At 44.4% G+C, this 12,917-nt stretch overlaps 1 protein-coding gene across 5 annotated transcripts in view; it reads right to left on the bottom strand.

Annotated features, from left to right (window-relative positions):
• ANO1 (anoctamin 1) overlaps positions 1 to 12,917 on the bottom strand; it is a 146,164-nt gene that overhangs the window by 82,721 nt on the left and 50,526 nt on the right. For all 5 annotated transcript variants that reach the window (XM_088668442.1, XM_035117017.3, XM_035117065.3 and 2 more), the window contains exon 2: positions 2,866 to 3,044. In XM_088668442.1, the coding sequence (XP_088524568.1) occupies positions 2,866 to 3,044 (179 nt within the window). The remainder of the gene's footprint in view (positions 1 to 2,865; positions 3,045 to 12,917) is intronic.

Genomic DNA, 12,917 nt, shown 5'->3' with positions numbered 1-12,917 from the left:
TGGGGGGAGGAGGGGACGGGATAGGTCAGGACACATTGGGGCCACTCACAGGGATGAGCTGGGGATGGGGGGGGGAAGAGGGGGCGTGATACGTCATGGATCAGCACAGGGTGGGGGGAATCACACAGATGTGCCACAGCAACATGTGGCAGGGCCAGCTAGTGTATATTATAAATGTAATGTCTGATATGATGTCACTGTGCTGATCACATGAGACTTTAAGAAGTGCAGGGGCAGGGATGTGCACACACAAGCTGCCCCCACCCCCACCCCGTTTCCCATACAAGCTTCTCTCAGACCTTCACACGTTGAGGGTCTGAATGTGACTTCTGAGGACATCTGACTGAAGATACTTAGAGAGATAATACTGACCTAATGACGAGTGGTGAATAAATACCCAACCTTTTTTATGCAGCCCATATATATAGCATGGATTTAACCAATAAATTGACACTATACATAGTTTCATTTTCAAATGGTGCATTTTCATGAAGCCCTTCTAGTCGCTAGAATCTAATGCCCCTTTCAGGGGCAGTATCTGAAATTCAAAGCCCTGTCTTGGGTGCCATAGTTCAAATCTGGACAAATTTCTGCTCCCAACCACCCATATCTACAGATGATTTGAACCATCTTTTAAATGTCTTTAAATAGTTGTTTTTAGCTTTTTGAAAAACAAGAATTTTAATGTTTCATTGTATATTTTTCTAAACTGCATCAAGGTTTTCTTATACACATGTGGTATATAAATTTTGTTAAGTAAGAATAAACAAATATGTAGCATTTTCCGGGTTGAGAGATGATGTCTCTGACTTCTGCTTGTATGACATACAGCTCTACAATCCTCTCTGCACACTGTGAGCTCATTCACTGGAGTCATCGTATAAGTCTTCCCAGTGTTTATACTTGGACTTGGGAAGAAACAAACATTCACCTTCTTGCTCTGACATAGGCACACTGAGCCACTCCCAGATTCTTGCCTTGTATCCAACTACCGTAACTCACAAGTAGACACAGGAATCAATTCTTTCCACTGTAGAGTTTTCATCGTAGGAGTTTCATGTGAAAGAATTACGGTCATTAAAAAAAAAAAGCTGCAATATGGCATACACCCCTAAGATTATGTTTCTATGCTAGTCCTAAGCCATTATGCCTCTGCAGGTCTAGTTGCCGGCTGCATTAAGGTTTATAAGCAGCCCATTTTTGAAACTGTGCCCATCTAAAGAAGTTCCAAGGGTGAAAGATTTGAATAAACCTGAAGGATATAAATACCAATAAATCTGTATTCAGTAACTGATCCCATTTATACACATAATAACCAACAGGTGATTTTTGAATAAAAAGGTTACTACTACATCATTTTCTTCTTTATACCCCACCCATCTGACTGGGTTGCCCAGTCACTGTGGGCAGTTTCCAACAGATTTAAAAATATAATAAAACATCAAACATTAAAAACTTCCTTATGCAGGGCTGCCTTCAGATGTCTTCTAAAAGTTATTTAGTTATTTATCGCCTTGACATGTGATGGGAAGGCGTGGTGAATATTTTCTCACCACAATTTGAAAAGCCATACCTCAAAAGGCAACTCAGTATTTATTAATATGTTGCCTAATGGAGAACCTAGCAGTTCGAAAGCACATCAAAGTGCAAGTAGATAAATAGGTACTGCTACAGCGGAAAGGTAAACGGCGTTTCCGTGCGCTGCTCTGGTTCACCAGAAGCGGCTTTGTCAGGCTGGCCACATGACCTGGAAGCTGTATGCCGGCTCCCTCGGAGAGGGAGAGAGTCGGTCACGACTGGACCTAATGGTCAGGGGTCCCTTTACCTAATGGAGAAATAATGTTCTGCTTGTAGGACATTGCTCGAGAACAATGACAGAGTCCTGGTTATCCCTTCAGCCTAATTTTTTTCACTTGCTTACTAGTGCCAAGAAATAATCAACACTGTTTGTGGTCACTGTAATTCTTTTACATACATTTGCAGCACAATCCTGTGCATGTCTACTGAGAAGGAAGTACCAGTGAGTTCAGTAAGGCAAGTGGGTATAAGACGGCAGCCTTCAGTCTATACTTCACTGTCTATACTTTTTGAATTTCATTCCCCTATACAAAAGCACGACATAATATACGTATTAGCTTTTAAGGTGCCACAAGTATCTTGTTTTTGTAACGGAAGGCTCCCATGGCTCGCTTCCTGGACATTGATCATACACTTGGGATCCTATTAGTTTGGGGTTTTCACTCTTTTATGGCTGCATAATATGCAAATACCAACAGGTAAACTTCCCCCCTCCCTCATCACAGCATTTCTATGCCAAGGAAAGTTTTATTCTCTGCAAAAGGCATGAAGTGTGATATTACTCCTAATCCTTTGTGCGGTTTGTGTGTGATAATATTGTTAACATTTTAATCTCAAAGCACATTTGGGAACAGCTGCCTTGAGGGTCATTTTGACAGAAATATAAATGATTTTAATAAAATAAAGATATATTATTTCAAAAATTTCTTAGTATAGTACTGCAAGGGGCAACTGAAGGCAGCACAGAAACTTCCCACAGAATTTACATTCAGCAATACAAGTATGTGTGTGGGGGGTTCTGCTATCTGGACTGAAATACCCGCTTAAAAATGCACTGATTAAAACAAAACCTTCTCATTCAAGCCCTCATTAGGCAGTGAAATGCTGTAATGTTTTTTAGCGTCAGACATCTGAAACAGCCTTACTTTTGGAAGGAATACTGTACAGTGGAGTGCAGTTACAACCCTGGGGTTTTAAGGGGCAAAAGGACAGAGATCACGGACAGGATTATGTTGTTAGCAGCTAGATATGTCAACAAATAGACGAGAAGACACCTCCTCCACTCACCGTACTCTCGTTGCGAACGTATCCTATATCTTCAATAGCTCTGATGTTGATAATGTGGATCCCTTTCTCGTCAGCAGGTAGCGTGGAGTATTTCTCATTCACCCTCATTGTTCTTTCATTAGGAGAGTCTCTGAAATCTTCTGGCAGAAACTCCACCCCATGAAATGAACCATCGGTGTCTGGAGGAAAGAGAAACAGGTTGTTTTAAAGCCTTTCATCACTTCTCATCCACAGTCTCTCTCTCTCTCTCTCTCCACCATCCAGCTGGAACTTGTCTTCTTGTTCCAGTCCGCATCTGCCCCCGTCTTTTGTCTCTCTTCCCACCCCTTTGTGGGAAGAGAGACAAAAAAGTACCTCCCCTGCCAGCTTTGCCTTATGCTCCCCTGGCTCTACTCAGAGCACTTCTGAGCTTTCCCCAGGTTTCTTCTTGGCACTGGCTTCCCTAAACAGCAGCACCGTAGAAAGGATTCTGTGTTTCAGGATACAGTATAGGCACCACCAATGAACTATTCCAAACTGCTCTGGCAGCTGAGCGAACTGGATTTCTAACTGATTGTTTTAGCAATAGCCATTGCAAATTAATTGGGCTCAAATAAATAAATAAATAAATAGCATAAGCATTTATAACAAACACCAAAGAAAGACACACCCACAGAACACATAGCATGCTATCCTATTAGCATTACCATTATTTAACGTGAATTCTAAATATATGTAATGGAAACAGAATCCTTACAACCAAATTTGTTGGCATTGCTGTCAATTTGACAAAACTGACTTTAGATGAAAGTTCCCTCCCCTCAAAAGATTTAGCTCACTCACCTAGCCTGCAAACAGGTGGCTAGAGTTGTCAAAACTTGTCCAACTTTTTGTTTGTGTGTCATTCCACTCCAGCAAGGGGCCCTAAATGCCCTGCCCTGGGTGATGGATGCACATTCCTTAAAAGCACATCCAATATCCTTTGGCATGTGTGGACTACTGCATGCTGATCAATTTGCTGGATCATAGGAAGTATGTAGTAGCTTTCAAAGATACCTCAGTACACAGTAAAACTAAATATACCTTGTAACACATTTCTACTCTACTCTACATTTCTACTCTAAACTGATTCACAGGTAAGTGTATTGCAGCCTGAGTCTATAGTGCCTCAATTTTAAAGTACCCGGAAACTCTGTATCAGCTTCAGCTGAAAATTCATGCTAAAGGAGTCATTCTGACATTACAAAAGACTTCAGTCCTTTGTGCAGAAAAATGTTAATACGTGGATTGACTCCATTATTAATAAAGAACTGAAGAACTGACTTGTACAAAATTCTTTACAAGCCAAAATCACAAATGTGTGTGTGGGATTTATATATGGAAAACTTTAAATGAAGTGTTCCCAACTAACTGCATTTTGGGAGTTTGTCTAAGCCCAGTTTGGGGAAGTATGGGAATTGTCTGGAACTCTGTTCAGATGAGTCAGGTCTATTGTAGAATCCCAAACAACTGTCCATCTGCCGGTGTGTACACTTGAGCCCATAGTGCCATCACCTTTGCAATACATGACATAAGGCAGAACAAATATAGCAGCATAATAGGCAGGGAACCATGAATCCTCTTTGTTGTGGATAGTAGAAGAGATGTGAAATGTAAATATCTCCCATAATACAATATTGTATTAAGCAGAAGCACCACTTCAAGTGAATTTAATATGAGGAGAGTGCCCACAAACAGTAAAAGGTAAAGGTAAAGGGAACCCTGACCATTAGGTCCAGTCACGGACGACTCTGGGATTGCGGCACTCATCTAGTTCTATTGGCCGAGGGAGCCTGCGTACAGCTTCCAGGTCATGTGGCCAGCATGACTAAGCCACTTCTGGCGAAACCAGAGCAGCACACGGAAACACCGTTTACCTTCCCGCTGTAGCGGTACCTATTTATCTACTTGCACTTTGACGTGCTTTCGAACTGCTAGGTTGGCAGGAGCAGGGACCGAGCAACAGGAGCTCACTCCATCACAGTGATTCAAACCGCCAACCTTCTGATCAGCAAGCCCTAGGCTCTGTGGTTTAACCCACAGCGCCACCCACATCCCACAAACAGTAGGTGAATGCAAATCCCAAGATTTCTATAACCAGTGTTTTATATAGTTACTGGCCTCATATGGAAGACTGAAATGAATCACTTTCATTCCTACTCTCTTTGTCTCCTAAATCCACTGTGTTAACTCTGGGATGGAGGTTGTTTTTAAGGACACATCATCTAACAAGGAAGGTTGAATATGTTTTTCAGCATCCAACAGAACACCTCTTAGAAGGTACAGTCCCATATGATATGTACAGAATGAGATAGTCTAATGAGGATGGTGTCTGAAAAGATCCCAGTCCAGATTAGACATGCATAACTTGCTTCTCAAATGTCTTTCCCTCCATGAAATACAAGTTATGGATGACTGCCAGGGAAATCCAATTATTTAATAACATTAACTGAGTTTCACTATGATTAAAGAAGAAAGGGCATTTCCTGGGCCTTGTGTCTTTAGTGAGAACTTCCATTAAGGATTCCAGTTCCAGTGAATAAATGATCACTATTAATAACTCTCCCTTCCAAAAAGCTGTCTTTTATGCCAGTGCAGCAGTGAGGGGAGAGGTAAGCAGGAGGAGAAAAGTTATGAAAATCTACAGTGATACTGTGCCTCCCTGACAGGTCATATATTCTGAGTTTTATCCATGAAAGGATAAAATGGAACACAAATTTGGCCAAGCTGGACGCCTATGTTCAGGCATAGGAAATGGACTCATAATAAGAGACTTTTAACTACGCATAGGAACACAGTGAAAATAGGAAACTCTTTTATACTGAATTTAACTATTGATCCATCTAGCTGCAGGCAAGGAGGGTGCTGATACACTCCAGTACTGCTTGCAGGCTTCCCAAAGGCACCTGGTTGGCCAGTGTGAGAATAGGATGCTGGACTAGATGAGCCACTGGCCTGATCCAGCAGGGCTCTTCTTATGTTCTGAGTACAGTAGTCTGAAACACCTGGAGGACACCAGCTTGGAGAAGGCCAATCTACACGGACTGGTAGTAGCTCTCCAAGGTTTTAAACAAGAGCCTTGTGTGGCGATGCCCCGAGTCCTCCCCGCGAGAAATAAAGACACAAGACACAAGATATAGGGTTAATGGGCATGAAAGGCCACAACTTTATTGATTACGACTGTAGAGGGATATTGGCATAGGCATTGGATCTAACCGACTATATCTGACTCCAGCCCGCTCTGCTGGCAGTCTGTGAAGGGTTAACCACCGTTGGATGAGTACTGCGATGCACATCAACTAGGAACTCATCCTGAGGCCACCATTAGGGGCGTGCCCTCAGGCCCTCACCTACCACGGCTTCGGACATGGCAACGCCCCGGACTCCTTAGGGGAGTACCCTTCCGCATTTGGGGGAGGTGATGGCAGCAACCTCCCCCCCCCCGCACCTGTACCTTCTTGAGATAATCCAATGCCTACCGCCCAAACCCCAAGTTGTGACGATTTGCATACGCGGCAGGCAAAAACCACAAGGCCAGAGCCAATTTGCCGAGTGGGAAAAAAATCCTACCAGGTCCCAGATGGTGACCAATAAATGTGCGCAGCAACGTCAAGAGCAACCTGCCTAAAAAGAGGGTGGGTGGGTGGGAAAAGCAGGTCCAGGTCCGGAAGAAAGAGGCAGTTTCCCCGCCGCGCGCTCCCTTAAATGCGCAAGCCGCGCCCCCAAGGAGCATCCCGATTGGGTGCGCCATGGGCGCGCCGCGGCGGGGAAGGAACCAATGGGCTGGGGGGAATGCTAGCCATTCCCCCCCCCCCCACGTGAAGGACTCGTGGGCCCACAACATCTCCGCCCCCCGAAGAGGGAAGAGATTTTCCCTAGTCCTAGCTGGAGATGCTGGGGATTGAACCTGAGGGCTTTCAGATGCAAAACCTGTGCTCAACCGCTGAGCTAAGGTCCTTCCACCTGCTTGTCTATCTTTGCATCCATTTTATGATACAATCTCTCTACATTATGACCCTTTAACATGTCTGTCCTGAGAGAATTAGTACTGGTGGTTCAAGAGTGGCATGGCATGCCCAGTGGAAGACAGCAAGTCACCCACAAATGGATTCTGAAAAAGAAAAGCTTAACTGACACGAAGAGAAACTGGCAACGCATCAAGATATCGTTTTAGACGATTAATTTTCCCTACCCTTTTCCTGTGGTGGTGTACCAAGCACTGACTAATATAATAAAAAGGTTGTTCATTTCTTTTATTATTATTTATACCCCACCCATCTGGCTGGGTTTCTTAAGAGTCATAATCTGAAAGGATCCAAACTTCATTTCTGCTTGTATAGAACATATGGGTGTAAGTCTGAAAATACAATGGAAGGTTCCATTCCTGGCAACTGTACTATCCTCCACTGTAGGTCACTTCCTGAGGGGTGGTGTTTTTGTTTTTTGCCCCGCTTTTGTTGCACTATAGTGTGACCGTATCTGTCTAGATCAGGGGTCAGCAACCTTTTTCAGCCATGGGCCGGTCCACCCTCCCTCAGACCATGTGGTGGGCCAGACTATATTTTTTTTTGGGGGGGGGAATGAACAAATTCATATGCCCCACAAGTAACCCAGAGATGCATCTCTATATATATAAATGTAAAAAGGACATGTGGGTGTGTTTTCACTTTTCACCAAACCTGCTTGACTGATTGAAGTGAAATTTTGACACATCACATGCAAATGTCTGAAGGATATAGGAAAGTTTGGTAAGACAGATATCACACCTCCACCAGCTAAAACCCCCCAAAAACCCTGTTCCAGAAAGCACCACTCAGACAAAAGTGCATGCTGGGAAAAGAACCAGGTTACAAACCAGCGCCCTCTAGCGCTGGTACTATACCTACACTGGTACTATACCTATAAAACAGCACCTTGACTCCCGTTTACATACTAGGCTGAATGGAGGTACTGACTCGCCTGGGTGGGGGTTGGGGGGGAGGAGGGGACGGGATAGGTCAAGATACGGTGGGACCAGACACAGGGATGAGCCGGGGTGGGGGGAGGAGGGGGGAATCACAGGGATAAGCTGGTAGTGTGATACATCATGGATCAGCACAGGGTGGGGAAAATCACAGGGATGAGCCACAGCAATGTGTGGCATGGCCAGCTAGTTTTAAATAAAAGCACACATTCTACTCATGTAAAAACACCAGGCAGGCCCCACAAATAACCCAGAGATGCATTTTAAATAAAAGGACACATTCTACTCATGTAAAAATATGCTGATTCCTGGACCATCCGCGGGCTGGACTGAGAAGGCAATTGGGCTGCACCCGGCCCCCCGGGCCTTAGGTTGCCTACCCCTAATCTAGATGGCAATAATGTAGCAATATTGAAAAAGTATTGGAGAACAATAAATGAAGTTCTCCAATGATTTATAGACAGTATGTCCAGTATAACTACATCACTAATGCACCATTATTGCAACAATAACATGTTGCAGATCACACCCACAAAAACACCACCAGTCTGGAAGGATCCTTAATTACCTCCTGGAATGTCTCTATTTTCCTTCCAGGCTGTTGCTGTGTGGTAGCCAGGCAAGTTAGAAAATTTCTTCATTATTTCTTTTGAGGGCTAGTAACATTTGTGGAGGGACCCAGGTGGCGCTGTGGTTAAAACACTGAGCCTAGGGCTTGCTGATCAGAAGGTCAGCGGTTCGAATCCCTGTGACGGGGTGAGCTCCCGTTGCTTGGTCCCAGCTCCTGCCAACCTAGCAGTTCGAAAGCACGTCAAAATGCAAGTAGATAAATAGGAACCGCTACAGCGGGAGGGTAAACGGCGTTTCCATGTGCTGCTCTGGTTTGCCAGAAGTGGCTTTGTCATGCTGGCCACATGACCTGGAAGCTATACGCCGGCTCCCTCGGCCAATAATGCGAGATGAGCGCGCAACCCCAGAGTCGGTCACGACTGGACCTAATGGTCAGGAGTCCCTTTACCTTTACCTTTAACATTTGTGGACATTAGGGACACAGGTGACGCTGTGGGTTAAACCACAGAGCCTAGGGCTTGCTGATTTGAAGGTCGGCGGTTTGAATCCCTGCGGCGGGGTGAGCTCCCGTTGCTCGGTCCCAGCTCCTGCCAACCTAACAGTTTGAAAGCACGTCAAAGTGTTCCTGTGTGCTGCTCTGGTTTGCCAGAAGTGGCTTTGTCATGCTGGCCACATGACCCGGAAGCTGTATGCCAGCTCCCTCGGCCAATAATGCGAGATGAGAGTCGGTCACGACTGGACCTACTGGTCAGGGGTCCCTTTACCTTTACTTTAACATTTGTGGATTTCATTGCAAGGGTGTGTGGTGCCTCTACTGCCATGTCCTGAGAGTCTGATGCAGAAGAATGGTTTGCAGGTGGGACCTGGTCCCATGTTGGCAGGTGCCTACACAACCAGAGCTTCCTGTGACGCACATAGGATAGGTGTATAGCACACTGAAGATAGCATGACTACAAATCCATGGTTATGCAGGAACAGGCTAATGCTGTGTTAACAAATGGACCACGGAGTACAACAGCAGTAACTTTAAATGACAGTATGTAAAATAGCCCTGTTTTGCTGTTCTCCTGCCTTTTTAAGGAATTGGGGTTCCCTGGTTATCTCTTAAATCTAGCAATCCAGCCAAAGCCTGCCTGAGGGCATATTTTTTATATATGCTAAGCGGACTGTGGGAAAGAATGATGTTTGTGTGATGGCAAGCTCAATCAGGCAATTGATCTTTGCAGGAAAATAATCCGTCATTACCTTTAAACCTAACTGAGACCAAGATATAAGCACAGCTAGTGTATTTTAACGAACGCCTAATACTCAAATTCAAATACTGAACCTGCTTGAAAAGGTGGTTTTGTTTTTGTTTTTCATGACCACTGCTTGGTTCAATTAGTATAGCAACTAGCATTCCTAGGTTTAGTTGCTGCATTCAAAAAATATCCATATAGCTGAAAACTTCAGCTGCTGTTGCTGACAATTTCCTAACATTTCCAGTGGTACAGTTAGTGATTTTAAGACTGAAGAGTCTTACAGGGAGGGGAGTGTCGGGGGTCCACCAGGAATCAGCACGAAGCCCAGTGGAACGGTGCCAGAGCTCCAGGAGGATGTTAGTTCTGAGCATCAGTCTGAAGGTGGTGTTGAGGCTCTCGCAGTGAAGAGGGGAGCGGAGGATGCTGACAGCTCACGGGAGCACTGGGGAAGGTCAGAAGTGTCAGACCAGAGTATGGTGGAAGGGGAGGCATCAGAGGTCAGGGAACCTACTCGACAGTTGAGCAGTTCAGGGGGAGAGGGGAATATGCCCGCCCCTTCACTCCAGGTTCATAGGAGGGAGAAACACTGGGAACAGAAGCGCAGGTTGAGAGCGCCAAAGTTCCTTTGCTGTAAGCGTTCCCGCCAAGCAGCACTTCTGGATTCTGACTCGGACTGAACGGTCATGGATATTTTTGCTCTGACTTGTACATATGTATATAATAAAACTCAGGGGGGCGGGAACAGTTACGGAGTTTGGAGCCTCTTAAAGGGAGCTGTTTAGGTTGTGACGTGTATTACTTTAAAATGCCTCTCCCCAATATAGTAGCATAACTTCACAATGAAATCGGGACCTCTGTGTTTGGTGGGGCCTGCTTTGCTCAATCCACTAAGTAAGGTCCTGGACCAAAGACCTGCTCTGATGGAACCACATTCTATTTCAAAATATCCCCAACCACTTCTGCCTTCCCAGTAGCTGTCACTGCCTCCCTTCCTTTTGCTGCTCCTTGGGAACTCTTAATATTCCCACTTCACTCACTCACAACAAGTCTGCTGGCCTGTTACTTCTTCCTTTCCACTCTGATCCACAAGGACCAGAGTAACCTGCTTTCCTCAGCCTCCCCCAAGCCACAAGCTCTCACATCTCCATTCTAGGTCAGCTTTCTCCACTCCATTTAACCAACATAAAAAAATTCCTTCAGTAGCACCTTAAAGACCAACTAAGTTTTTATTTTGGTATGAGCTTTCGTGTGCATGCACACTTCTTCAGATACAGTGAAATGGAAGTTTCCAGGCACTTATGTAGAGAAGGGGTGGGGAGGGGTGGGGATGGGGAGGGGGGATCACTCAGAAGGGTGGTGGAAATGGGTGATTGACTGACTGATAGCTGTTGATGACCGCAAACGACTGCAAATGGTTTTGCATGAAAAAGCAAGGGTTGAGATGGCTGAAGATCGCTTATCATGTATAATGAGATAAGAACCCGATATCTCTGTTCAAACCAGGTCCCTCCACAGAGATATCGGGTTCTTATCTCATTATACATGATAAGCGATCTTCAGCCATCTCAACCCTTGCTTTTTCATGCAAAACCATTTGCAGTCGTTTGCGGTCATCAACAGCTATCAGTCAGTCAATCACCCATTTCCACCACCCTTCTGAGTGATCCCCCCTCCCCATCCCCACCCCTCCCCACCCCTTCTCTACATAAGTGCCTGGAAACTTCCATTTCACTGTATCTGAAGAAGTGTGCATGCACACGAAAGCTCATACCAAAATAAAAACTTAGTTGGTCTTTAAGGTGCTACTGAAGGAATTTTTTTATTTTACTTCGATCCAGACCAACACGGCTACCTACCTGTAACCATTTAACCAACCTTAAACTGAAAAAGAGCAACTTTATATGGGGAGGCCATTGGCTTACATAGCTAAGCATGGCCTTCCCTGGTTGGCAGCAAATCTCCAACTCTTTTCCTCTCTTTGCTACCTGAAATGCTGTTGTAACAGGAAGAGGATAGGGATTAGGTCTGGAGGCACTTCCATGAAAAACATGTTGCAAAATCAGCCTTCATTTTAATGTACTCTGGACACATATGGCATTCACACTAAATTCAGAGACAAGGAAGCACACAGAGCAAGCTTGCAGGCTCTTGTGACCAGATCAAAAACAATACTCCAGACTGAGTCAGTCTGCTGTATGTAAACAATTTCAGAACAGACCACTGACAGAAACCTTTACTCACATTATGGCTATAGAGAAAGCTGGCTTCCCTTATCTAAGCAGCATTTGTTCTCACTGTAAAGATTCTGCTTTAAAAAAATGATGCCTGAGCAAAGTATTGAAAAGGACATTCACCTTTGAAAATGGAGCTGTTTTCAACATGCCCTGAGCTTCCTCCTGAAAAGCTTGTTAGTACAATGTTAAATCTAAAAAAAAGCAGCATTCTTGTGTTTAGGGTATAGAAGCATGAGTTCTGCACTAGTTTTCAGTTTTAAAATTCCACACCAATATTCATACAGAGAATAAATTCACGACTGTGTGATTTCCCTCACTCTCAAAAGCTTCTGAATAAAAGCTGAGTTGTCATTTCTGTAACAAATGTACCTCCCTGCCAAGCAGTTTATAAATTCACTAATTCCCTGAAAGGAATGTCAAGATAATCCTACCTGTGCATTTCAATTTTCTTTTAACTAATGATAAACTAATTGTTGTGAAACTCTCTCCTTTGAAATTAAATATGACTGTGTTGGACTTCCTGGCTGGTTTTCCATACACACCTATGTTTATCTGATATACTAGATCCCACTGTTGCTATGGATGACAAGTCACATCTTTGCATCAATACACCTATCTGAATGGGATATGCATCTGTGAGTGCAGGTGTTGTTACACAAAAATAACATTGTTAAGCAGCATATACATGGTTTAAATTAATATTTATTTATATGCCAGTCTTGAGAGTCCCATGGACTGCAAGAAGATCAAACCTATCCATTCTTAAGGAAATCAGCCCTGAGTGCTCCCTGGAAAGACAGATCGTGAAGCTGAGGCTCCAATACTTTGGCCACCTCATGAGAAGAGAAGAATCCTTGGAAAAGACCCTGATGTTGGGAAAGATTGAGGGCACTAGGAGAAGGGGACGTCAGAGGACAAGATGGTTGGACAGTGTTCTCGAAGCTACGAACATGAGTTTGACCAAACTGCGGGAGGCAGTGCAAGACAGGAGTGCCTGGCGTGCTATGGTCCATGGGGTCACGAAGA

The sequence above is a fragment of the Zootoca vivipara genome, chromosome 1 (genome assembly GCF_965207765.1).
Source record: "Zootoca vivipara chromosome 1, rZooViv2.hap1.1, whole genome shotgun sequence".
In the NCBI taxonomy this organism is placed as follows: Eukaryota; Metazoa; Chordata; class Lepidosauria; order Squamata; family Lacertidae; genus Zootoca; species Zootoca vivipara.
The sequence above is the reverse complement of the archived record's forward strand: the minus strand, read 5'-3'. Positions and strand labels throughout refer to the sequence as shown.